This window comes from Vicugna pacos, chromosome 5 (genome assembly GCF_048564905.1).
Source record: "Vicugna pacos chromosome 5, VicPac4, whole genome shotgun sequence".
NCBI classification, from domain to species: Eukaryota; Metazoa; Chordata; class Mammalia; order Artiodactyla; family Camelidae; genus Vicugna; species Vicugna pacos.
In genome coordinates this window covers 62,192,967-62,219,815 of record NC_132991.1, presented here as the reverse complement: position 1 = coordinate 62,219,815, position 26,849 = coordinate 62,192,967, and the positions used below count along the sequence as shown (strand labels likewise).

Below are 26,849 nucleotides of genomic sequence, written 5' to 3'. Positions count from 1 at the left end.
ATTGGGTTGCATTCCCATCCTCCTCCCAAACATGTCAACACAGATGTGAAGAAAAAGCACATCAGGTTTGGTTGAGTAGTCTTGCATGTTTCTGGAGGAGCTTGGAATTCTGATTGACCCTTGGCTTTGACCCTTGGGAACGTGACCCTCAGGATGCCTTTGATGTGACTAATTGATGATGTTGTCATGTATTCCTTGAACAATAGGACACACTGTAGCAGATTGTGAGGACTTGTCAGGATTGATTTATGCAAACATCAAGATTGATGATGCTCCTGGCTTCACTGTTGAGATTCTGAATTTCAGTTACGATGGTTGGTTGCATATCAATATGTGCCGACATGATCAGTCTTACATATAACTGGGATCCTGAGACACGAGCAGGTTTCTCTGGGCAGAGAAACTTTGCCTGCATTCCCACAGTTTCCAACTAGAGAGGAAAGTGAATTTGTGTGATCAAAGATGGGGAAAGACCCGGAAGCCTGCACTTGACATCTCTGGGCTCTATTCAATGCGTATCTTTTTTTCTCTTACTCTTGCTCCTTTTGCTATAATAAAACTTAGCTGTGAGTATAACCTGCTATTGAGTCTTGTGAGTCCTTCCAGTAAATCAGAAAACTCCAGAGTGATAATTAGATCTCGAAACAGAACCTCTCCATTCCACTCACAACCTCCCAAGCCACACAGTCTGCTTTGCCATTTCTGGTCCCTACCAAGATGAGGTTTCACATTTGTCTGGAATTCATCTATGTAACAATCTTGCTGAGCATCTAAATCGAAGAGGCTTACTTCAATGGCCTTCTCTTTTTGTCTTGGGAGGAATTTGCACTTCAACATCCCCAGCTAAAGAACTTACTGAGTGTTTGTGAAGCAAGACACAACTACTGTGAACTGGAGAGCAGTAGAAACAGGGATGAGCTCACCTTTCTGCATAAAAAACAACGCCAGAGAGGGGCCCAGGCAGGAGACTGTGAACATGGTGGCTGCAGAGAAAACCAACAGAAAGAAGACAAAGTGCCTAGGCTCCCAGCAGGTGCTTCAGTTCCAGTTCTTGGTGTCAATTGATTTGGGGCAATTATTTAGGAGACATAGTCACTGATGCTCACTGCCATTTGTCTGGTGACTTCTCCAACCTGAAGGTTATTAATTCTCTGCTCATCTGTTGGCTCTGACTCTACATACTTTGTTCCTTCAGTTTTTCTTCCTAGAAACTAATTTTAAATCATGAGTCATTGTTGGACATCTCTAAGATGCTTGGATATTTTATAAACAGTACTTAAGATGTAAAGCTTCATTGATAACAACAATTTTAGCTCTTGCCATGAATCTGTCTATTGGAAAATCAAGAGCTTCCATCTATATATGTTCCTCTTTTGCATAAAGGCTAACCCTACATCCTCTACCTAGGAACATATCTCTAGTTGAGAGAATAGGCAAATTTTCCCAAGTATTTAGATTTCTGAGAAATGGAATAATTGGAGGTGGGTGACTGCGCAGTGGTGATTTTGCTTTTTAGCTACTTGGAATTTGAAATCTATGAATCAGATTACAGTAATAGGCATGGACATGCATACATATGTTTAATTTGATTAATAATCATTCTTAAATAAATTTAAAATATTTTCAGGAGAAGAATTAAAAAAACAAAAGAAAATAATCACATTTGAAAAAAGTCTATCTTCAAGGGTATGTGTTCATTTGGAACTATTTTATTTTAACTGATTTCAGTATTTTCAGATGACCTATCATTCTTGTTCCAAGACACTAAATTGTCTCCATCTTATTCTTCTGGTTGATATTACCAGACCTATCCTCCAATACTTTCTCTTCTTCCTTCACTTTAAAAGTCAAGCTGAGCATTTGACTAGGCAGGAAATAGTGGAGCATCTAATTATTATTTTGTTATTTGATCTTTGACAACTAGCAGGACTGTTCTATATTTAGTGAGAATTTCAATTCAATCCAGATTAATGTTAAAAGTATTTTCTGCGATGTCCCTTCTATACTGAATGGAAGATATTGATATTTTAAATTATACAGTTCTTCGAACTATACAATCTTTGAATTAACTCATACAACTAGGTAACATTGGAACAGAAATTTATATTTGTCACACAATAATAAGTTGGCCCATTTGCCCACTGGAGTATTATGTGTCTTCAGGAATACAGAATGAGCCAAGGTACAGTAGATGTGGGCCAACAGGGCGAAGAAGTGAATTCACAGAAACTCAACATACACTGGCTCCTGCAGTCATGTAAACTACACAACGGGCAAGACAGGAGAGAGAGAAAATATCTAAACTGAAGAGAGAATAGAAAGTGTAATAAAGCCCCACTAAAGAGAGTATGTAAGAGAACAGGTCTTTTAGAGAAGTTGTAGAGCCAAGATCCAGGTGGCTCTTGATTGGAATTCCAGCCGCATGATCTCCTAATTGTGTGACTTTGGTTAAGTAACTTAATACTTTTATATGTCAGTCATATTAACTGTAAAGGGGGGATCATGATGGCTTGTAACATAATATTTCACAAGTCTGTCTTGACCCAGTTTTGAGATCATGGCTAAAAACTCTCAATGTCCCTTCATGAGAGGTTTGTTAAGCCTACACTCCAACCCCTTCCTTTATTATTGGGCTCTGACACTCTGGGTTATAGCACACACAGCCAACTGTCAGGGGTCCCAGATGCCGAACTTCTAGAATAGCCTCTTCTTCCTGAGGCCTGCAGAATTGTTCAAAATAATCTATCAACACCCATGAAACCTAACTCCACCTGGCTTGCCATCCATGAGCTTCCTCCTACCGTTCCGGACTGCCGTTACCCTTCCCCCAGGTGCAAACCCCTGTGTTGTCTGCATGGTGGTCTTCTGTAAATAATGAAGAATTCTGCCTTTTATCTATCTGGAGATCGTGTATTATCAGAACTCAACAACTGTTCAAATACAACTCTTACCTTATAATTTATAAAGACTAAGTGAGGTACTGCATGTGATTTGCTTAGCACACTACTGAGTAGATGCTGTCCCCTTCCACACACAATTTCTTTTACCCAATGAGAAACTCTTCTTTAAACCACAAGATACAAGACCTCCATGATACCGTAGAGAGAGATCCAGAAAAACAACATCTTGGTGTCTTAATTCCCCCTCAATTCCCCTGTTCAATCTATAAAACTCTTCTGACTTAGAAAGGAAGGGCTAAGATGAAGAGATGAGGAGGAAAGTGACAGCTTTCGGTGAATACCCATCAATAGAATCTGATTTTATTCATAGTAATATTATTTTGTTCTGTCCCTTCCATTAGCTCAAATTTGGAAATGCAAATGATTACCCACTTTGTTCTGGAAACTTGAGAAGGGGGCCTCACAGAATTTCACTTGCCCTTGGATTAGAAGTAACAGGATAGAGGTGTCAGCATGGAGAGCCTCAGGTAGCAGAACTTTCAGAATCTAGAACTTCCAAGTAATGTAAACAAGCAGATTTCACTGTTTCCTCTAGAAAGGTCCAGGGATTTGCAGGAGAATCTGAGGACCATGGTCACATTAATGGCATATGACAGTGGAATATGCATTAGACCAAATGGTTAGATACCAGATGGGAATGTAGACAGCACAGTGGAAGACAGAGTAAAAGAATGATCATTACCAACAAAAAGAGCTATTGTGTGTATTCCAACAGATGCCATCGGCAGATATTGGCCAAGGGCTAGACGTTTCCCTTCATTGTTATAAAGCTATGTCAGTCATGTATCAGAAAATAATTATGTTCACTCAATACCTGTGTGTTCCCACAGCTCTCGTACCTGGGTGGGACCAGGTGACTAGTTTTAACCAAATGGACCAACCAATGGAAAAGCAATACAATTCAATAAATTCTTATAATACTTGGAAGAAGATGACATAAGAAGATGTTTAAGATAACTAAGATGAGATTAGAAAGATTTTATCCTGAGGATATCTTACGATATGTGTATAGTTGGAATCGGTGGACAGCTAATATGTCTTGGAAGCTTGGAATATTTGTTTTTCTTGGTTTCTAAGAAAGGCAGAACACGCTAATTATTTCTTTTGGTAGAACACTCTACTTCTCTTGGAAATTTGAATAAGTAGAAGCAGGTTTGCAAGAGAGATATTTTTCTTTTAAAAATCTGTGGGTAACTTGCAAGAGCAGGTATGTCAATTTTCACGTGTCTCACGTGTACCATTTGGTTTACAATCTCCTGATTGCTATCTTGTGGTGAATTGTTCCGTTTATAGCTTTAAAATTGCTATCTGGGTGACAGTCTTCTGTTTCTAATCTTAAGATGGCTGTCTAGTGGCTTTGCTCCCCATGGCTCATCATGTAGCTTGATAATACTGTGGAGGGAAATACAATTAGCTAACTATGCACCTGCTCAGTTTACAACTTTATGAGTGTAACTTGTACTATGATCCATGTCTTGGGGTTTGTGGTGAAATTGCTTGAAAATAGAGGTTCTTATGAAATTTTGTAATATATAAATGTATCTTTAAACATTTGGTTTAATATATTCTTTCTCCATAATCTCTCTCTATACATATACATATGGGTACATGTATATACACAGATATCAATAAATAGATAAATATAGGTCTAAATATAGATAGATATCTTCCTAGAGGGCTTGTAAAGTCGAACAGTTGTGAATTCAGGAATCTTGGAGTGTAAAGCTATAGAAAAGATCTAGAGTCTGAATTTTGACTTTCGGTTTAGCTTCTCCCTTTCTATTCCTTTAAATACCTCACAGCTTCTCCATAATATTTTTTCTCTTACCGTCATCATTTTAATTTAAGTTCTGACATTGGCTCAGCATCAGATTCTGTGCTGTGACTATTTCAGAAGTTGTTTCCAGTGGCCATTAGCACATAGTAAACTGAAGAAACTATCGACTTGTTTATAAATTAGGTGTTTCATGTGAGGTTTCACTTCTGTTAACATTGGTGTCTGTAATAACATTGCTAGAGATAGGTATTCTCTGATATATGTGGGGAGACAAGTGATGCCTTTACTGAGCAGATTTATAAGACCCTGAGAAAGGACCACAATCAGTAGGCTCTCCAAATGGTCATTTTAAAAAGTCATTTGACTTGTGACGGAGTTGCATTTATCTTTCTTGAGTGAAAGGAATCTGATTCATCATCATCGATGGCTTACACACAGGTAGCTTGAGGAGGCTGAGTGAAGTTTTCAGAGCAGTTATCAAGGAACTAACAAAGGCCACTGGTGGTCTTGAATTGAGACAATTTGTCAGCCTATATTAGTCTCCAATCAGAATGAGATTCTTCTATGGCAGTGGGAGAAAGAGAAGCATTTAACCAGTGGAGGAAAGAAAGATACTTTAATCAGAAGATGCAGCTCTGAGGGTGAGTACCACCACTCAATGATGGCCACATGGCTCTAGATTTGTTATTTTAGTCCTATTTTCCTTATCTGGATGATTGGGGCTATTTCAATAATACTTATCTCAAAACGGTGTAGTGAGCCAAAAACTGACAAATGCAGAATAAGTTTACATATAGTAAAGCATTACGTAATTAATAAGTATTACAATGACCATGAAAACTTACATGGTGCCACTGGAAATGTCAACTGTACCTTTTAAGGTATTAAAGCAATGAAAATACAAGGTTTTTCTCCCTCTTCCTCAGTCTATCAATGGATTGAAACGCATGGTGCCTTCACATACCTCACCCTGAACACAATGATACGACAATGATCTCAAATAAATGGGTTAAAATATCCAAAGGAGAAAACATACGCATGTCCATGCAAATAGCAGCAGGTGTAACCAACAGGATCTTTAAAGACCCATAACTGAACAAATTGAAGAACTTACTCTTCTATATTGCAGTGGAAATATGTCTTTGCTTGTCTACCCATTTGGTAGACATCATATGTAATCAAATATCCAAAATAGTTTGGGAAAGTAATAGAGTGTGAAAAAGTTATTGGAATCTTAAAGTTCTTACACTTTGGAAGTATGAAGGAGTGAGAAATAATATTTAAAAATAAAAAAGTTACAATAATAAAGTGCGGAGAGAAGATCTTGTTCACATCACCAACCAGTGTCTCTGAAATCTTTCTTTCCACCTTTCCATGGGCCTGTCCCAAATCACCAGTCAGTTAATTGGCTGTTTATGGTCCCACTCCCTCTCCCTCACTTCAAGCATGGTACTCACATTTGATTTCTTTATACAAAATGATTTGTCAGGACCATTTTTGTAAACTGCAGTAAGGGAAGAAAGAAAAAAAAATCCTTAAAGTATTAATGTTGTTTGGATACAACCTACCAGATATTTCATAAACATTTTTTATTCCCAAAGAAACAAACCAATCACAGTTTAATTAAACATAGTCTGTACCAATGAGTAAGTCTGTACACATCAGTAGGCTTTTGTGCTCGATGGTAAAAACATATGGCATGTATTACATTTGAAACAACCAAAGGCTTCTGAGGAATAATTAATGAGATTCATAAATGGACAAAAATAAACCCATTTTCACATCTTGAGATTATTAAATCTAGAACACACTTTCTACTTCCCCAGTTGGTTTTTCTTATAACAAACCTCTGATGCACAAGAGAGCATTTGTTTCATATTTTATTGAATTTCATTTATATTAAATTAAAAATATATTTCTGACAGATTCATGTAACAAAAAGGCAGAACAGTTTTCAAATTGTTCAGCTGGGATGATCAGTACAGAATGAGGCAAAGCAGGTCGCATTCTATAATCGCCTTATACAGGTATAATTCTCTCCCAAGAGCCAAGAGAGGATCCTTGAGAACTAACAGAAAAGCCTAAGTACAGAAATTTAAAATACTGTTTGTCCCTCGTTCTCAAAGAACAACAGAAATTGGGGGAAGGGAAGAAACAGGGGGTGAAGGGTTGAAGGAGAGGAAAGAATAAGGGAAATTATACTAAAAATATACCTAACATTAAAAAAGTTAGTATGTGTTAAGTGCATAATCCTTCATCGATAAAATAGAAAAAAAAATCAAAATAACATTACACCACACACAATTGGCATATCCTATTGTGTAAGCGAGTGCAGAGGTTGAACACGTCACGATAGTGCTGAACACAGAATCACAAGTAATGTCAAAATGATAACTTCCAACCAAAAAGAAACAATCACAAGCCAATTACTTATATACAAATCAACCCTAAAGACAATTATGTTCCAAATAAAGATGTCCACAGAAGAAAATTAAAGCAACATTATCCCTATTTACAAATGCAACTAGCCATGTCTTTAACAAGCTATAAAAATACTATTCACATTTTCAAACATACAGTAGTATTTTTTGTTTGTTTATTTCAAAAAGGCAGCTAACTTTGAACACTGGGATTTAAATGAAACATCAATGGCTTACCAGCTAGGTATTTTTGCTCCCCTGTCCTTTGAAGATACTTCAGAAGAGAGAGGGCTTGTTGTCTGTTTACAAGTCAAGAACATAAGGAAATGAATACAAATGTATATAATACCTTAAGCCTCTGCCTTTTCGGTAAAGTGTCTCCCTTTATCAACTGAACTGATCTTAGTCAACTATTTTGATGCATGTATGAGATGAATGTTCGCGAGAAGATTTAAAGTGACTTATTATTTTTTGTGCTATGAATTGTCTTGCAGACTGATTTCATTTTCATCTGATCTTGTTCGAATGGTGCTCAAGAAAGAGACACACACCTAGTCACGCCGTGTGAAAATGCAGTTTGGACCTGCAGCAATGCAAGTCCCTGGTGCTCCAGACAGGAGGTGTAGACACACCAGCCAGTGAGGTGTGCATTCAAAGTTAGCTGCCCTCGCACAGCTGCTCAGTTTAAAAATCGACCCATTTAACAGCAGTACCAATTTATGCTACATATTCCGAAGTACCTTACTTTAAAAGAACAGCTTACATATCTACATTTAGAAAATAACTTCCGTGGTTAATTACTGGAGTAATCCCAAAGGATTCTTGGAGTGGTGTGGCCCCTTCTCTCCCCCCTCCCAGCCCCTGAGAGATCCAGAAATATACAGGAAAATGACTCTCACGTTAGGGAAAAGGTACAAACCCCAACTAACTGAAAAATCTGGAAATGATACTCAAGAACCAGGTTATGTCAGTACTTAAGAGCTCTGATTTGCTTCCCTTCAAAACAGCTACAGGCCTGGGGGAAACATCCACACTTCAGGGATAAAAATAGCGGTAAAGGCAAAGTGGTTTGTATGAGTTAGACTTGCCTACAGAGATGAAACTTTGTTTTCTCAAATTTGTATATTTGTACAAATATAACCACTTCTTGTGATATGGGTAAAACTCATTAGAGCATTGAAAGAAGAATGTCCTTAAAGAGCAAAAGTAGAGAAAAAATGGCAACCTATTATTAGATCACATGGATTTTCATTTCAGTGAAACTGGATTCATTATGTATTTGTCAGATGGATGAATGATCCCATAAAGAATTGCAGGTGGTTCTCAAAGATGAATTGCCTTTACCTTTATGATAATAAGACTCTTCACTAACAAAAAAAAAATACAGCAGCTATAAAATATTTTCAGTCAGGAGTAAAGTAAGATAAATAAAGTAAATAAGTTAATTTGCTGGCAAAAAATAAATTATTATATGTAATTTTTTTATGGAAAGATTAAATCTAAAATCAACTAAGGGTATGTGTACATATGTGAATTTCAAGATCTCATCACAGGGCTGACTCGACTTAGATTCCTACAGAGAAGGACATAGTAAGAGAATTGATCTTCATGGAAAAGCATCATTTTAATATCATAAAGTATACTATGTGCAGTCATGTGTTTGAGAAATAATCTAAACAATGTCCCAATTGTTAGTATCGTTTATGGAAAAATCAGACATTTGAGGGCAGAGGCTAAATCCGTATTTCACAAAGCAGCATGTGGGACCTCAGAAGTCCACTATGGCTTAACACAGATACAGCATCAGAAGGGCCACTTTGACCTCGGGTGGCAGAAAAGAGAGGAGGACGGAATGGTTGTGCTGATGAGAAAAGAAGTAAGGGTGGTATTTTCTTGCAAGGTCCAGAGAGAAATGAATTTTTCTGTGATTCCTAATAAGATAATCACTTATTTGCAAAGTTGACTGTAAAGGAGTATTTTCCAGGAGAAGCGTATGAACATCTACTTGAAATTGGGGCTCAGAGTCTTTTCAGCTCATCACCCGAGAAGTAGTTTCCTCTGCCCCAAATAGCACCTGGCCGGGAAGAAGTGGGACAGGGGTCTGCAGAGGTGACACACCCTAGGCTTTTGCACCTCTGCAAAAGCAGCGGGACTTTGAACAGAGTGTCTGAAATTTCTCTCCTATGGAGATTTTTTTTGTTGTCGTTTTAAATGAAAAGAACAAAGCAGCCCATGGTGTTAAAAGCCATTTGTCCACACAAATGCAAACGCTCCTGAGCCAACAGTGTCCACAACAGCTTTGTGTTTGCAATTGTGGGAAGAACTACTCTCGCAAAGTCTCTCTGGGCTTAGAAAAGGTGTGTTAATTCTACCCAGAAGTATAAACGCTGGCCCCTTTGTAATTTCACTAATATCACGGTCTCTGCTGGCAACTGTTATTTTAAAATGACGCCCAGTCTACCTCTGTATAGTATTATTTGTTCTTAAGCAAATGGCAATCAGGAGATGTGAGTCTGCCTTAGACGTCTGCATGGGTGCTGAGCTGTCCTTCAAAGACCATGTACACAAAGCAAGCCCCAGCAAAATTCTCTGCCCATAGCATATACAGTAGATTCCCTTTTCTGACTTTTTTAACAACTAGAAATGTTTTACACCTGGATTTCTCATTTGCCCTATTAAAAATCATCAGGCTAATAACTAGAGTCCAAAATCATGGAAATACAGCCATTTGAAACGCTTACTTAAGCACTTATTTATCAGAATATTATTAATTAATTCCTTGGGTTTTTTTTTTTTTTGTAGATGGGAGGATATCATGGAAGATGGATATGTCACAAATTAAATGCATTTTGTCTGTTTACTAAATGGCACCACTCATTTTTTGTCTCTGCATAAGGTAATAGAACATTTATATTTCCTTTACTTCATTCTGAAAACCTCTTAAAGTCATACGTAACATATTTGCCTGTTAAACTCTACAAGGTAGTGTTTGCAAAACAAATTTTGAAAATTTCTCTTTACAATGAATACATTTAAAAAATGGTAAAGGCATAAGGGAATGAGAAAAAAAATAATTGTAATGCTTTAAAGTAAGTTTTCATAAGTGGAACCAGCTCTTCATATGCCTACTTTCAGCTAAACCTAACAAAGAACAATTTTAAATGGCAAACGTATTTTTTACTACACAAAATCCATCTTAAATCTTCATATCCTGCCTTTTATTTTGCTACATTATATTTTGTGGTTACTTTTCTAGTTTGATTTACTTAATAGTATTAAAATCATTTAATGTCTGATAACCTAACTAAATCTACACCTTACAGCATTATCGTGGTTCTGCCCAGTTATATACATGCTTTCATGATCACCTTTTCTATTACCTTATGAACTACAAATACTAGTTAAATAATCAACACTTATAGATGGATGAATAATTCAAGTTTTGAAATAATTGTTAGCTATCTCTAGAGAAACATGTATTTACATCCTTCCTTATCGGGCTTAAACACTTTTCTTTTTCTTTTATTTCTGACACGTCAAAAGGCATGTTAATGCCCCTTCCAACTTTACGTAGAAGCAGAACCTCACGGTCCTTCTGCTGGCTTGTCCCAGGCATTAGGAATATACATGATCTTCGCGCCAAGTCCTGATTTCAGAAGGTATTAACACACGTATTATAATACTTTGAAGAAGGCTATTTCTCCTCTCCTGCTACAGATATTCAATCTTCCTCACCTACTGAGAAAAAAAAATCTCATATTTTTAGTTCATAGATTTTAATCTGATTTGTGTTTTGCATTTTTAAAAATATTTCCTTTCAAGAGTATCACCCGAGAAAGAACTCTCATCCTAACCAGTGCCACTAATATTCGGAAAATCACTTGCTACTCAGTCATTCAAGTGCCTCTTTGCGGTGTAGGATGCTTTGTGGTTCTGGGTTTATGGTGGCTTGGACAACGTCTTTTCTCACTTGTCTAAGAACCACTGCTTTAAACAATCATTTAGTTACACAGTTTTTCTTACCTGAAAAAAAGATTCTCCAAGATAGGTATAAGCTACAAGATATGGTGATTTTAAAAATACTGTCTGTGTAAGGTTACCGTTAATTTTCCTCAGATTTACTTAATTGGTTCTATGTATTTCCACTGATACAACTAGCCTACAATAATCTGTTATTCCGATGCCCTTTGCAGGCTTGAATTGGCATTTTAAAGCTTCACTCTACTGGGTTGAATAAGTCATCTTTGGAACAGATGAAATTTTTTTTCTCTCTCTTTTATATACTCCAAAATATGTTTTCCTAAGGGGACAAAAATAAAACAAAAGTAAAACCCTAAAATAACGGAAATCAAGTATCTGCTAGAGAAATCATTCAGAAGAAACAAGAGTTCTTGTGAAGCATTTTGGGTCCTTTTGGATTAAACTTGCATCTATCTCCAGTTATTAGCACCTGACGTGCAAGGGTCTTAGGATCAGAGACACTACATTCACTGAATACTTTTCTATTACCTTAATAATAAAATAATTATATTTCTTTCCTTCTCCAACATAAGTGATTCTGCTTTTCGTATCCCAGTAGAAACCATATGAATATTGTAAATCTGAAGAAAAAGTCAAGTTCTAGTACCCAACAAGGGTGCTGTCAGTGAAAAGTTGGTATACATTTACCTAGAAAGACAGGCTTATATCCACATTTTCATAAGTACTGATGTGAAGACTCTTGCTGGAGCCTCCTCTGATTGGGTGGAAGAGCTCTGAACTGTTAGGCTGTGGCCCCTGAGTCGTTCTGTGTCTACAACCCTAGGAGGTTCATGCTGGAACTTCACTGAAAGAGATCTCACAGACCCCTCCCTCGCTCGACCTCATTCTTTTAGCTTACCTCACTTTTCATAAACTTAGGGAGAAATCAATCTCAATGCCTCAAATGTTCTTGGCTGAAGACCAACATCTATTGTTGATTTAACGGTCCAGTAAGAATTCAGAGAGGACAACTAGCCAGTGATACAACATCTTTCTAGAGCAGTTTGTGTTTGGATAACATTGAAGCTATTCTCTTTGTTGACTTCGGTAACTTGTAGGATGCTTAACTCATGTTCCAGATGAGTTCACAGGAGATCTTTTAACAAAGAGCTGATTTTATGATGATGGTCATAAAATAGTTCATGCAATTGTATTCCTTGAATTATAAATAGATAAACAAATGTCATTCCAAATATATCTGGATTGTAAAAATTTTAAGTTAGGGATATTGCATTTATCTGGGTGCTCCCCACATAACACAGTGCTTTTAATAGACCCTAAATCATTATGAGTTGAAAAAATAAGGGAGCTGGATGGATAGATATATTTTTTCAATAGGCAGAAACCTAGATTTCTTTTCATTTCTTTTTCTAAACGCTCCTCTTTGCCAGTGGAGATTTTTAGTCTAATTGCTTTCATTTAGGTGATACACTCACATTTGGTCCCAATACTTTAACATTAGAAGGAAATATTTTTTAAAAATTCCAAATGAATTGGGGCAGATTTTACTAGAAAAGAGAGACTTCCATCCAAGTTTTTAAATTATTGACCTGAGGTCCCCCTTTCCTGGACCCATCCCTACCATTTGTTCTCATTGCTCATCTTAAAATGATACACAATAAAGATGGTCCTAGAATTCAGATGCTGAGTTTGAAGAAAAAGAGTTACTATATAAAGTATCAAAAGATTAGTAGGTTGGATATTAAAATAATTACATGAGAAGTTTTTTCACATTTATTTACAACTTTTGATCCAAGGACCTATCTATATCAGTAAATGTTTGTGTATTTCTTTTTATTATACCAATTTATGTGCAAAGAGTTACCTTCTACTTAATATAAATAGAGTTTCATACTAGAAATTCCATGGAATTCAAGCCAGTCCTTACTTGCATTCCTTCAAGTGGAGTATACAAACTGGACAACTTTTCCTTGTGTAGGAAATGTGATATCACATGTTGATCATGTGCTGACCCTCTCACCATAATCCCTGGATACTGTTCCAAAGTCCTAATTTGCTTGGTTTGGCATTTCCAGTCTTTCTTTATCTTAGCACTTAAAAAAATGTATTTAAATGAGTTGTTTTGCTGGTTGCTTCTATATTGCTTCATTCAAAATCCAAAATGGAGTTCAGAAAGAAAACAAATAAAATTATAGCTTAAGTGCAAACTACATTTCTGAGTATCTGCCAGGTAGACATACCCAATCCAGTGTGTTTCTTCCAGTTCAATGGATTCCCCATCGGATCACCCCAAAAGCGTCAGTAGTTTTCATGAACCACACAGAACTGTCTTTTACTTTCCCTTCTACTCTTAACATTACCAACTGCTTATCAAGTACATAGAGGAGAAGAAAATGTTAAAGAATGTAAAGAATGGGGGGATACATAGCCAATAGTGTAAAACACAAAAGTTGGATTTGATGTTACATTTGACTAATATCCTCCCCTTCTAATTTTAAAGACTGTATATTTAAAATAGTGGCCATTTCACCATATTAAAATATTTCTTTTTACAATTCCGTCAATTTATAGCAACACATAAGGTTTTATGTAAAAATCTTTGCAATTATAAATTAAAGCCCAAAATAGGGGAGAAAGTAATAAGAAGGTACAGATCAAAGCAAAACAACATGAAAACAAAAAAGCCCTTCCCCCACACATTGTTACAACTTTGACGGAGAGTCAAATATCATGAAAGCTGAGTTGGCCATTCTTGCTTGTCAGGATAGAAACTGTCAGAGAGAGAGACTGGCTTCTCAATTTTAGTTACTATTATATGTTATGTAAAAGATTATCCTTTTGTTCTAATGGAAACTTTATTAGGATTTCCAGGGATGCTGAAAATGTAATTATCAGTCCCTGCAAATAGGAAAGAGATAGCATGGGTCTTCCAAGCATGTGCCTTGGAAGGAAGGAAGGAAGGAAGACAAGAAAGCAAGAGAAAAGTCAGGAGGGAAAAAAAACAAAAACAAAAACCAAAACTTGAAAACTAGTTTGGCAGCAGACAGTATTGCCTCTTATTTGCTGGTCTTCCTCTAGCCGTTCCACTCTCCTGACCAACCCATGCAGAGAAATGAAGAAACAGTGTGGTTCCTCCTGTCTTTCTCTTTCAGTCCTTCCTTCTAAGGTTCAAGTTAGAAAAGCACATAACTGTCATTGCATCTCGCTACTTTCCACCGGGAAGTGGCAGAACTACTGGCCTTGGGAGTAGAAGGAAGACGGGAAGAGAAAGAGAGGCGGCGGGGAAGTGGGCGCGGGCCTACACCACAGTATTCCGGTGTCTGTAGGGCGGAGGCGGCAGCACAGTGCCTGGCTTCAGCGAGAACTCAGAGAGGTATTCCGGATTCTCTGCCACAATAGGTCGGATCCGTCCATTTTGTTTATAAAAATATTTTGTGCTGTACTCCTGCAGGTAGTCTGGGTGCTGAAGGGTGCTCCGGGGTGGCAGGCTGTGGTTCCAGTAGTCGGGGTTGTCGAATGCTTTCTTGGCCTTCTCGGGCACAGACAGTACGTTGTTCTTCAGGTACTCGGCGTTCCCCAAGGCGTTGGCAAAGGTGTTGAGGTACAGTGGCTCATTCACATACTCATCCTCGGCCTTGGGGGGACCGCTGGAAGCACTGTGATATTCGGGATTATCCAGAGCTTGAAGGTCTCCGTTTTTTCTCCGAGAAACAAAAGGGTTCTCTTCCACAGGATTCAGGTATTCTGAGGGCAGATAAAAACATCAGTTAATATCCACTTGCTGGAAAATGTCCATCGGACCGTGGTTCTACAGATGGTTAGCTTCTTTTTCCAGAGCAATAAAGCCACAGATTTCTTTTCATGAACGTTCACAAAACTATTCTGTTGATTACTACCGTCATATGGAAAAGGAGTAAGTGCGCCAAACATGTTAATGACAAACCAAGGCCCCAACAAGGCCGGGGTCAGAGTCCTTGGTCCCTCGATTGTTCTTTCCTTCTAATTGCATTTGTCTCGCCTCCATATGGGGCCGGTTGTTTAAATGCTTCTATTTTCTGAAACTCAGTCATTTATACTGGCATAGAAGACAACCTATCAGGGTTAAATAGCCTTTAAACATGAATAAATCAGAATTTTCAAAAGAATATTGGAAAATCAAAATGTCTATAGCTTAACTCCATGCCAAGATAAATGGATGAAGTGAAAGAATAGTGTCTTCTAGTCTACATAATTCGTCGTGAATGTCCATATGGGTAACAAGGATTTGATTATTAGATGTTTCCGCAGAAAGCTTTCCACATAGGAAAGAAAACGTCTAAGACTCAACTAATCAAATCACACAGACATCTAACATGCCTCTCAACTGACTTGCTTGACAATATGTATGCTTAACAATAAAATATGATGATAACATTTATTTCCAATGGCTAATCATAATCATCAAACAGCAAACTATTAGTTTAAATCATGAGAAATTGCTATTCTGTAGGCTGAAACCAGTGATATAGTGGCTATTTTGTAGGATTCAATCTAATAAATTCATCAAGAATAAGTGTTGGCCCAGCATTTCAAAAAATGCTGCTAATTGCTGCTGCTCTCCCCAGGATTAATTTTACCCCCATGTTTATAGTAGAGACTGCATACAGACGACGACACATATACAGTTGGACCCTCTTTTTCAGTCTATGTACAGAAATGACACGTTAGCTATTCCTGTTTTGGTACTGGGGCAGGGAGAAGGCACAAATGTCTGCTGAAATACCACCATCTGAAACAAACTTTCTACCCCCTGTATTTAGCATCATGTTCAAGTTAAAAGACAGTGATGAATATCCTACCACGATATACATGAATTACAGCCCAGTCATTTATAAGGCATTATCATTTCATCCTCACAACAATCCTGTGATAAAGGATATGCAAGCTGTATTTTTCCAGCTTTATAGACAGAAAACGGAGACTAAATGATGTATGAAGGATACAATTAATGTTCAACTAGAATTCAAATTCCCTAACTCTTGTGGAGTAATCTCCTTGTTCAGCTGCACTGTTTTCGTTATTGCCCCTATAGGAGTAGGCTGAACTTGACACTTCATCAGAAGTTTTAATTTGAATGGTTCTCAAAGCTACTGTCATTTTAAGAAAAACATGTATGAAAAAACTTACAAGGGAGACAGAATTTGATTTTTATTGCCAGATTGTTGAAATTTCTTAATCGAAAGTATAGGAATGTCTATACTAAAATTCTCTACTGTCTGAGAACTAGGCTAGCATAGAAGAACCCTCTGCAGAAGTACAGGGGTCTTAGTACTAAGAGATAAAATCTGGGGATGGTCTACAGTGAGTCTATATAGACTGACGTGTCTTTCCCTTAGAAGGTTCAAGTTACCTTTTCTCATTGCAATCTACTTATTTATTGACCTGATGAAAATGTGGGTAGCCATGGAGTTCTACAGAGAGGGATCATTTTATGGGGGAGTTGAGAATCTTCCCGGAGGGTATTCCACTTTCAGGGGGATCAGCCAAACCTTCTCAAAACCTACATTTGTGTCACCACTGGGCTACTGTAAACATCCGATTCTTCATTACAGTAAGTAATGCTTTCATACATATTGAGTTGGATATATTTTAATAGGTTGTTGACAATATGTACTTAGGGATCCTTTAATTGCATATTATAAAAGTGATTATAATTGCATATTAAGGGAGATAGTGGGCCTTTGTACAGAGTCTTAAAATACAGTTTGCTGTGTCACTGAAGACTGAGACATGATTATCAGTTTTTAATGATAATCTATCTTCCCTTTTTTCTGATGCTATTAACATAGAGGAAAGAGGCTTTTTTCAAAGTTGAAATGTTATTTGATTTAGGTGTTTAATATTCCTACTACCCACTTCCTAAAGTTATTGATGTGCTTTGTAAAACCACAAACTATGACTATCTTAAGGATGTGATGGTTCACATATAAATATCTTCAGGGTCAGAACTTTAATTTTTGAAATGTATCATACAAGAAATCATCATTTCCTGTAATATTCTAGGTCACTTAAGTGACACCAATTTAATGAATCAATCAAATCTTGTATTGGCACCATCAAACGCTTTGAATGCTTTTACTAACAAGACTAAGTCTTTATGATCTCCACAATCAGTCCAATAGAGAAATGGCTCTGAAATCTTGTGATATGCTGCCTCATTCAAATATTCCAGTAGGGACTCGTTTAGATCAGTGCTTCTCAGACTTGATCGTGCATAAAAGTCACCTGGGGGTCTTGTTAAAATGCAGATTCCCATTCAGGTGGGGTGTGAGATTCTAATTTCTAAAGAAGCCCCTAGATGGTGAGGTTGCAGGTGCAGAGCGCACACTAGGAAGAGTAGTAGCCCGGGCCTTCTGTGGATCACAAATGTTACCCAGCCCACTGGTTCGGCCACTTCCCTTCTGCACTTTGTACACTTTGATGGAAGTGAATGTCGAATGGCGATCATTTCTGAACACGCTGCTTGTACCTTGTTTGGGTTTGGCTCGCATAGGGGTCATGTACCCTTCTTCGTCCAGCTCTCCTCGTGGGCTTCGTTCTGGGGCAAACACTGTGGGGTCGGCGCTGTACCTCTGGGTGCTGCTGTCCTCTTGGACATGGGGTGTCACTGGCTTGCGTAAGGTGCCGTTACAGCAGGAGTCATCAAAGATCTCGGCTGTAGCCCCCTGAGCGACTGGAGCTTCTGGGATGGTGCTGGTTGTGGCTCTGTAGGGCACAGGCACTCCTTGCTCTGCAGCAAAACCCCCATCTCGGTACACAAACTGGTTCTGTCAATAGTAGAGACACATTTGGATCGAAGTTATTGTTAGGAATAGCTTTCAAGAATGAATGTTAATAACCGAAAGAATATGGGAGTTTGTCTCTCAGAGAAAAGTCAGAGTTTCTCAATTGAGTTTTTCCCCCTAATACTTAATGACTTTGAGTTCCAGACTAGAAACACCTACAATTCCACTTTTTCTTATCAGGTAACTCAACTGTGGGAAAACAATTTGGAAATATATATTTTACTTTTACTAACCACCCAACCACATGATCTTAAAAAAAATATTTCATGATCTTTTCCCACAATTGCCTATTTTTAATGCAAAAATTCAAAGTGAATTTGCAAGACAAATGGTGATGTCATTAACTGTAGAACTGCTGCCGTTAAGAACAGTGATGCAATTTGAATGGTGATATTTCCTTATGGCCTTTTATTCTGCAGTTCCTATGACTCTGAGTCTCTAGTGCCTAACTAGGGAATCGTCACTGAGATTCTGACTTTTTAGCACAAGACCTGTCATCGTGGAAGTAAAGATAATCTCCTCACCCAGAAGCATAACGTATGAGCCCAGGTAAATCCTTCCGATAAAAATCAAAAACTACTGTTGACGCATGACATCTCAACTCTGGATCATCTACTGAGATAAAACATCTCTACCTCAGCGGGTACACAATTTACAGTAAATTCTCAACTCACTGTTGGCAAAGGCAAAATGAGGAAATTATGATGAGACAAGAGAGAGGAAACGTGGTAAGCAAAGACCAAAAATCCTAAAAGATGAAGGTTGACTGTGAAATACTTACTCCTGACATGGGGGTGTAGGCAGGAGGAGGGCTGTGTCCAATTTCACTCTAATAGGAAAGAAAAATGGAATGATGGATATAATAAGAGGTAACATGAATGGAGAAAAAAAAAAAAAGAAAAGAAAAAGAAAAGCCACATGAGTTGTATGAACCAAAGGGGAAAACATGCACAACAGTGAAGTTTGCTAAACAGAAACATTTTATGCACCCTGACTACAAGCACGTTTAATTTTTGAGGATGTTAAATATTTTAATTCAATCCTGAAAAGGAAAGGAAAGTCATAGAGAAAAAGTAAAAATTTTTGACGGATTAAAAATAAGTCGACTATGAATATTCTTCTGATTAATCCTGGAAGAAAGGGAGAAGCAGTAAATAATTAACCATAGTTGTAAATGAGGAACCATTTCATTTGTTACACATTAAATGACCCCAGTGGCCACATACCACGGCATTCACTTTTCTCTTACAAGAGGAAATTTATCTAACAGGAGATAGAAGTGGATTTCAATTCGCCTGGAGTAATTTTTGCTATGAAGTTATATTTATTTTTCACCATTTCAGCAAAGGGTCAGCTTCTTAGCTTCTCCTTATGGAAAGATACATAATATTTTCTTGTCAGTCTTATTTTTTTTTTAAAGCCAGGAAACAGCAGAAAATCTTGGAAAATTGATTTCTTTCCTGAAAAGACGCTTTACATACATTACTTTTATGTATTTAGAACTGGCTGAAATCATATTTCTATTAAGAAAAAAAAATCCCAAATTCTATATTCTTATGGCTTAAAAATTTAAATATTCACACCTAAGTCAGATTTTGAAAGTCAAGCAAAGTGCCAAAGCTTCTCATCAAAGAAACATTTTTAAATGCTTACCTGTTTTCCACATTACCTTGACTATAGGTGTATTTTGCTATCTTTTAGAAAGTTATGAAATCAGATCTGTTTACTCATAAAATTTGAGAAAGAAAATTTCTGTATAGTCCAGTGTTGTGTAAAGATAGAGGGATGGTACAAAAATGTGACAACTATCTGCTGGAACTTTATCATCTTAAAACCTTGGCCTTACCCTTTCATTAAATTCAAATTATTTTGCAAGCATTTAGCAAATATTTATTACATTTCTACAATGAAAGCACAGGAATTATGACAGATACTGGAGCTACCATGATATACTTGGGGTGGCCAGCTGGTGGCCTTTTGCAATTTACAACATTACCTGAGATTATTAGAAGAAAAGACAAGAGTAAAATGAGGCTGGAGTGAATTTAATTTCTATTCTATGATGACATATTAGAAGACAAGGTGTTCCAAAATATTCATAATTACCAGTGTTCCTCTGACCTCTTACTTTGCAAGAGTTGCTATACTGGGCAGGGTTCAATTAGAATCCCAGCTGAGGAAAGAGCATTGACAGCTGCACGTTTAGCATCTTCTAAAACTTGAGAGATAAAGGATCAAAGGAATAACCCGCAAGTCATTCTTCATCAGGAAATACCTTATTTTTGTATTCATTATCTGGGCTAGACCGTCTTCAACTGTAAAGGCGTTGTATTAAAAATAACTAGCTCTCTTGCAGTTAGTCTGTTCCAAGACATGAAGTGCGGCCAGGCCTTATTAGAATGCACCCGCTGTCCTTGCTTTGACCAGTCTTTCCGTCAGCAACCTGCCAACTCCGTAACTGGACACACTGCCAGATACCATCACAGTAATAGGAGTGTCTTCATGCTTCTCCTAGTTTTCAGCATTAAAATGGAAAAAAAAAAATGCTAAGCAAAGCGCCTTTAGCGTTTATTGTTTTTAGGGTTACTGGCTGCCTTTTATGTTTCTGTTTCCATTTTTTCCATTTGCTTTTTTTCTGTTTTCCATGATAAAAAGCACCTCATTCATTTCCCCCTTGGAAGGGCAGTGCAGCTACAAGGGAACATCTGTGAGGCCAATTAGCTGGGCTGGAAAAGTGATATAATTGTTGTTTAAATATATTTAAATTACATGTTAATCACTGTGTCATAATTTATAGGCTTTGAAAATAACTTTTTGTACTTGAGAGCCAAGCCAGATTTTACTTGTTTTTGCTGTTTTTAGGTTGTAACAAGCTCTTCTCATTCCCTGCACAACAACTTCCCCCCAACTCCCCACATTTGAAGAGCTGAACTTTTAATATTGGAAAGAGTGGCAGCTGCAAGAAAATTGGTTGAGTAAAAATTCAGATCCCGACAATCAGAATGAGCTGCAGTGACCTTAAAGTCTGAAGGAGAACAAAGCAGTGCTCTCAGTTAAAAGGCTATTTTTTTTTTTTAAATTGTGCCACTTTCTACCGTCCATCAAAGCCCAGATTTGCGCATCTTCAGGAAGCAGCACTGGGTACATCTGTTCAATTAACTGGTGAGGGGATTTATTGTCAGCAGGACAAAGACAGAAAGAGGTGGGCTATGAACTGGCAGGTGAGATGGAGTTTGTTGCTGGTGTGAAAATATGTATGGGTGATGAAGAGAGTCAAGTTTAATTTGTGGCCATAATCCCTGGGACATTGTGTGATTAATGTGGACTCAAATGCCAGGGATTATAGAGAAGGCAGATGTTAGCAAATGTATCAAAAGCAGTGTTAAATGAACTTTTAAACACATCATGTTCTCAAATTTACTTTTCAGTTGAATGACAAAGATTTGGAAATTTGTCTATTACATGCCCTGTATTTCTCATATTTGTTGTTCTAATTAAAATTGTATTATTTTATATTATTCCTGGAAAATTTTAAATTGTTAACTAGATGAACTGTGTTCCCTGATATTTTTTAAAAATATCATACAAATCTGTCTTCTTAGGAACAAACAAAAATACATCCTTAATGCCTAACTTCTATCTAAATTAAACATGTACTTAATGAGAGAGAGATTTATTTTTTAATCTTCAGATAATTGTTACTCTCAATATTAACTATAGGATTAAAGTTTCTAGGGCCAAGAAACACTCTAAATCCTTTTAACTAAAATAGAACATGTCTCTGTAAGATGGTGCTAATCCATCAGCACTAATTTATAACCTAGACATCTTCACATAGTAACTATTAAGGGTTCTCAATTTTTTATCCTCCTTGGCATATATCCTTCACACCCTGATGGGCATTTTCACACTTCTCAGGTGAGGCAGCAGATAGATAATTTTTTTTTTGCATTATGTACAATTCTTGATGCATGCCTGTTAACACTGTATCTTTTTCACAACTGAATTCAACATACCAGCATTTGAGACATCTGGATTTAGGATCTTCATTTTTCATAGAGCAACCAGAAGAAAACAAACAAAACGTGCTCATATTCCCAAAATCAGTAAGTTCTGGGGAAACCTATTAAATCTAGGCAGCTGGTTCACACACACATGTGCATGTCTTTTATGTAACATGTAAGTACTTTTGCCTATTTATATATGTGTGTATTAATGTACTCATTTATGTATTTGGTTTGATAATGTGAGATGCTACTTTTTAAAGAAACTTTGTCTTTACTCTATATACACAAAAAATAAATAATAATAACGATATATAAATAAAATATATTATGATATACTATGATAAATAAATTAATAATAATGACCCTATGATCCAGTTGAAGGAATATTAACTTGGACTTTCATCCTTTGTTCACTTTTCACTAACTCTATACATTATAGAGTCTACTGTGTTTCATAGATGCATATATTACTTCTCTTAGAAACAGCATTGGGAACGTAACATGTATTATATATGCCACAGATTAGACTATTTTAGTTTTCATTTATTCTTATAACCTTCCAGGGTAAATATCATTATTAACAATTATGACTCCCATTTTGCAGATGAGAAAACTGAGGATCAGGGAAGCTAAAAGTGCTCCCCATGCACAGGAACAGCCACTGGTGGCTCTCTGAATCTAATACCCTTTCATTGTGCTACATGTAGATTTTGACTTTACCATTTCTATTCTCTCTTTTCTATGCCCTCCTTCTGCCCCTGCATAATACTTCAACTCTGCTCTCAAATGAGATTTCATGGTTTCTCTTTCTTGTGAAAAACTAATCTGAAGGAGGAATTTGAAAAATGATCAGTCTTAGTTATAAAATACTGATAATGCTTCATAATATTGCCCCTTCTATCTTATTTGCATTTTGACTTACTAATTTACTACAAGGACTCAAGCCGAAAAGGAACAAAAAGTAGAATAAGTGCTAATAGAGGATATGTATCTATCTATCTATTCTTCCTTAATAGTCTTTTCTTATTGATCTAAAATCATAGTTTATATGTGTGTGTGTATATATCCATTTAATTACCTTGCCAAGAGCAAAAACCAACTCTGAAGCAGGAGAAGATGGCTTCAAATAATGGAAGAGCACAAAGATTTTCCATGACAGCACTCTTGATTATGCGTTTATTGTTCCTAGTCCAGGGCTTAGTCAGTAAATTCCTCTTCTTGCTCCACTAAGATTAAGTAAGCTATTGTATCCCCAGGCAGCAATTCCTACAGCCTTTCCAAATATCAGTAGAACAAGAGACATTCCCTCTTAAAATATTCATGGCTAGATGAATCAATAAAATGGGAGCTGGAAATTCCTCATTTCATACCTTTCTGCTTTAAGTATGCTTGCATTACATGATGAAATTGAAGAACATTATTAGCACAGTCAAAATAGAAAGGATATAAAGAAACGCAATTTCACATTAGTGCCAATATTCCTTAGCTTCATTCGAGATATGCAATAAGAGCTTTGTAACTTTCTTGAAATTAGTCATCACATAGAATTTATATCTCTTCTTGGTGCAAGTTCTAAATGTATTTTTGGTTCTGGTTCTGGCAACTTTCTTTTGAATTTCTTTTGCATCTTTTTTGTTTACATTTCTTTTCACAAGCAGTTTGTGATATTTGAAACTTTAACTAATTGTCACTTAGCTACTAGTTGACACGTGTAGCTGGAAATCTAAAGAAAAGAACTTCTAGGAGGTTCCTTAAAGAACTCCCAACAATTCTTTTCAGTTAGAGAGGGCATGGCCATTATTCCTAATTTTTTAACTCATCCTTGAGAACATGAAGTTCAAGTGCAATGTCTATGTTTGAGTCTAAATGAAATCATTAAGCCTTTACTATGTCCAAATTCTTAGGTAGTCTGACTAATTCTTCAAGTACATCCTAAAGTTGTCTGTGTCTCTGCTTGAGTGTTTTTTAACCCAAGGTCATGGAAATTATTTAGTGAAGAGTTCTTAGTACATAAAAAGTGCACTGATGTCAGGCAACTTTTGAAGATAAAAATACCATAGATACAGAACAAGGGACCACATGAGGTCCTATCTCTAGGGTTGTATTCTTAAGCTTTTTGCCATTAAACTACGTGACTTTTAACAAATTCCTTAATCTCTTGAACCCTCTGTTTATTTAACTGAAAAGAAGAATGGGGCTATATAGCAGGCAATGGGAAAGATCACTTCCAACTATCAAATTATTTGTAGGTAAATTGAATATTCTGCCCTAAACCCATACCATTGATGGCTAAATACCATAAAATATGATGAACACTAAGGCAAAGGCATCTTATAAACTTTTCTCACATAAACCTTTTCAAAGTCTATTCATCACATTCTTTTTTTCCTTTTCTCTAAATGGAGTATCTTTGAAGTCTCTTAGCCTGTATGTAATACATGATGGTATACTCTTGGGATGCAAGACCACATCTGGATGTGACTAATGAAAATATAATTTTAAATTGAAGTTTTATAATTGAAATTCTTCATTTTACTGATGACGCTGTAAGAGTTTAGGTTAATTTTTCGAATCACACAACTAGTCAGTGACAGTACTAGGAACAAGACATCCCATTATACTCTACAGCCTCCAATTGGCATTAATAAATAATAAAAAGTCAGTTTTAAAGTTCTGGAGTTAAATGTGATGTATTTCATAAAAAAAAAAATTTCCTTTATGTAGCCGAAAGCATTTGCCTTAACCACAATGGCATTTGTTTTCAGTTGAAATATGTACTTATATGTCCTTAAAGTGAATTTAATGGAGCTTTGGTTTTAAGAAAAAAAGTATATCATTTTTTCTTACTGAGTAAGTTTATTAGACAAAAGGAATACCTTAATATTAAATACTATTAAAAAAACTGTCCTTATGTAGTTTGATTAAAAGCAAATTTGATTAAAATGATATCTTATTTATGAAACAGCTTTCCATGTCGAGGGAGAAAGTTATTTAAACCCGTTCTAGCTTTAAAAGTCAGTAATTATACACATGCTCATCGTCAGTTGATACCTATTTACCTTCATAGTATTTATCTGTATCTATCTATATAATTAGGTAATGTATGGGGATTATATAAACAGTTTAAAAATTAAGTATTCTTAGGGCAGATTGAAAAGAAAAAATACTATAAACACTCTGAATGTCATGAATGCCATTATTTTAGAATTTGAAATGTTAAGCCTGAGTATGTTTCCTTTTATACCACTGGCAGAGACTTACTTAAATAACAGTGTTAGGCTTTGTGTGTGTCTGCACACATGTGCACGTTTACATACATGTAGTCATGCACACACCAAGAAAAGTAACAGCGCTAAACAAGATAACAGAGAGTTTATTTAACCCATTCACACTAATGATCCTCTTTTACATGCTATTAGCTCATTTGTGGGCTTGTTTTTGCTGCTTTTCACAAGTGAATATTGTTTGTCAGCAAATGAATTGTGTTCACTAAAACATCATTTACAAGAGTTCTACCTAGAAATGTTTCTTCAGTGGTTATTCAGATTAATTTTATTTACTTGCAAATAATAAGGCAACAGTGTAATATTTTATATTTCAACCTCCTCTTTAGCAATAAGCCAAGCTCTGGAAGTTTTATTACATATTCAAAATAACAATGACAGTATTTAGAGCAATCTGTGTGTAAAAATGTAAAACATATGAAGGGCATAGCTTGTGTATTGGGAGATGAAAAAAAATCATATTGGGAGATGGAAGACAAACCATATAGAAAATAGAATTACAGATTTTATAAACCTAATTTTGGCATGGGGATTTTATTCAGTGTCTTAAATGATAGGTGTTGGCAACAAGCAAACAATTTAATGTAATATGGATAAGGCTTTCAGTGTCCCTATCATTTCAGTGCGGATCAGGTTGGAAATATCTTCAGTTATGCTAGTTTATGCAAACTGTTTACGAGATAAAAAGTGAATTTGTAATAATGGTTGATTTGTCCGACTGCTGCTCTTTAAGCTACGAGGGGGCCCGGTTGTTGCTGTAAGTGACAAGATTTCTAACAGTCCACCTGGAATTAGGACATCTGGTTTGTGGGAGCTGATCTGAATAATGCACTGCGGATGCTCGGGTACAGCTACCGGCAGAGCAAACAGCACACGGATGTCCCATCAGCCCAGAGCAAACACCAGTTACATTTCACAGAAACTGGCTGGTGTTTACAACTGATCGGAGCCAAAATGAATATCAGATTGAAGGCAGTACCCCAAGGGGAAAAAGCTCTCCCCAAGAGTTACTTGTTGCCTGTAGTCTAAGGAGCTTTTACCATTTTTGAAAATCCCCCAAATTCGATTTTGCTGCATGTAAAAAAGAAGAGGAAAAATATATAAAGAATTCCTGCATCTATCTGTGAACCACTTTGGAACTTCCAAAAATAAAAAGTGACCAACACTTCTTAGTTTCCTATTTAAACTGTTCACTGCCAAAGTCAATCTAGATTAGCCAGAATCATGGTCATAATAATTTCCTTTCAAGTTCTAAAATGGCTAACACTTTAATAAAAAACACAAAGGAGGGGAAAAATAAAATAGACCAGAAACTAGAGAATCTAATTTAAATCTGACATGGATGCCCGAGATCATCCAATCACAATTCTCTCTGTTTTCAGCTATGGTAATAGAGATGGCAAGTGACTTTCCTCCAGGTCACAGAGCTAGTTACTAACAAGCGAAAATCAATACGCTTAATTAGAAAAGTATTTGTATGGTTTACTATGGAACAGCAGCAACAAAAAGATCTGCTTGGTATTCTTAGATTATGTCTGCATAACTGATTCGGGGCAAGCTAGGTGAAACTCTAGAGAAGGTAAGTCTGATTTCAAC

At 36.6% G+C, this 26,849-nt stretch overlaps 1 protein-coding gene across 2 annotated transcripts in view; it reads right to left on the bottom strand.

Moving 5' to 3' along the window:
- Nucleotides 1-12,897: 12,897 nt before the first annotated feature.
- ERBB4 (erb-b2 receptor tyrosine kinase 4) overlaps nt 12,898-26,849 on the bottom strand; it is a 987,764-nt gene continuing 973,812 nt past the window's right edge. The window contains exons 26-28 of one of the 2 annotated variants that reach the window (XM_031678247.2): nt 18,744-18,791; nt 17,647-17,944; nt 12,898-14,882 (exon numbers count right to left, since the gene is read on the bottom strand). In XM_031678247.2, the coding sequence (XP_031534107.1) occupies nt 14,437-14,882; nt 17,647-17,944; nt 18,744-18,791 (792 nt within the window). In that variant the 3' untranslated portion in view covers nt 12,898-14,436. The remainder of the gene's footprint in view (nt 14,883-17,646; nt 17,945-18,743; nt 18,792-26,849) is intronic. The other variant, XM_031678250.2, reaches the window with a different exon arrangement.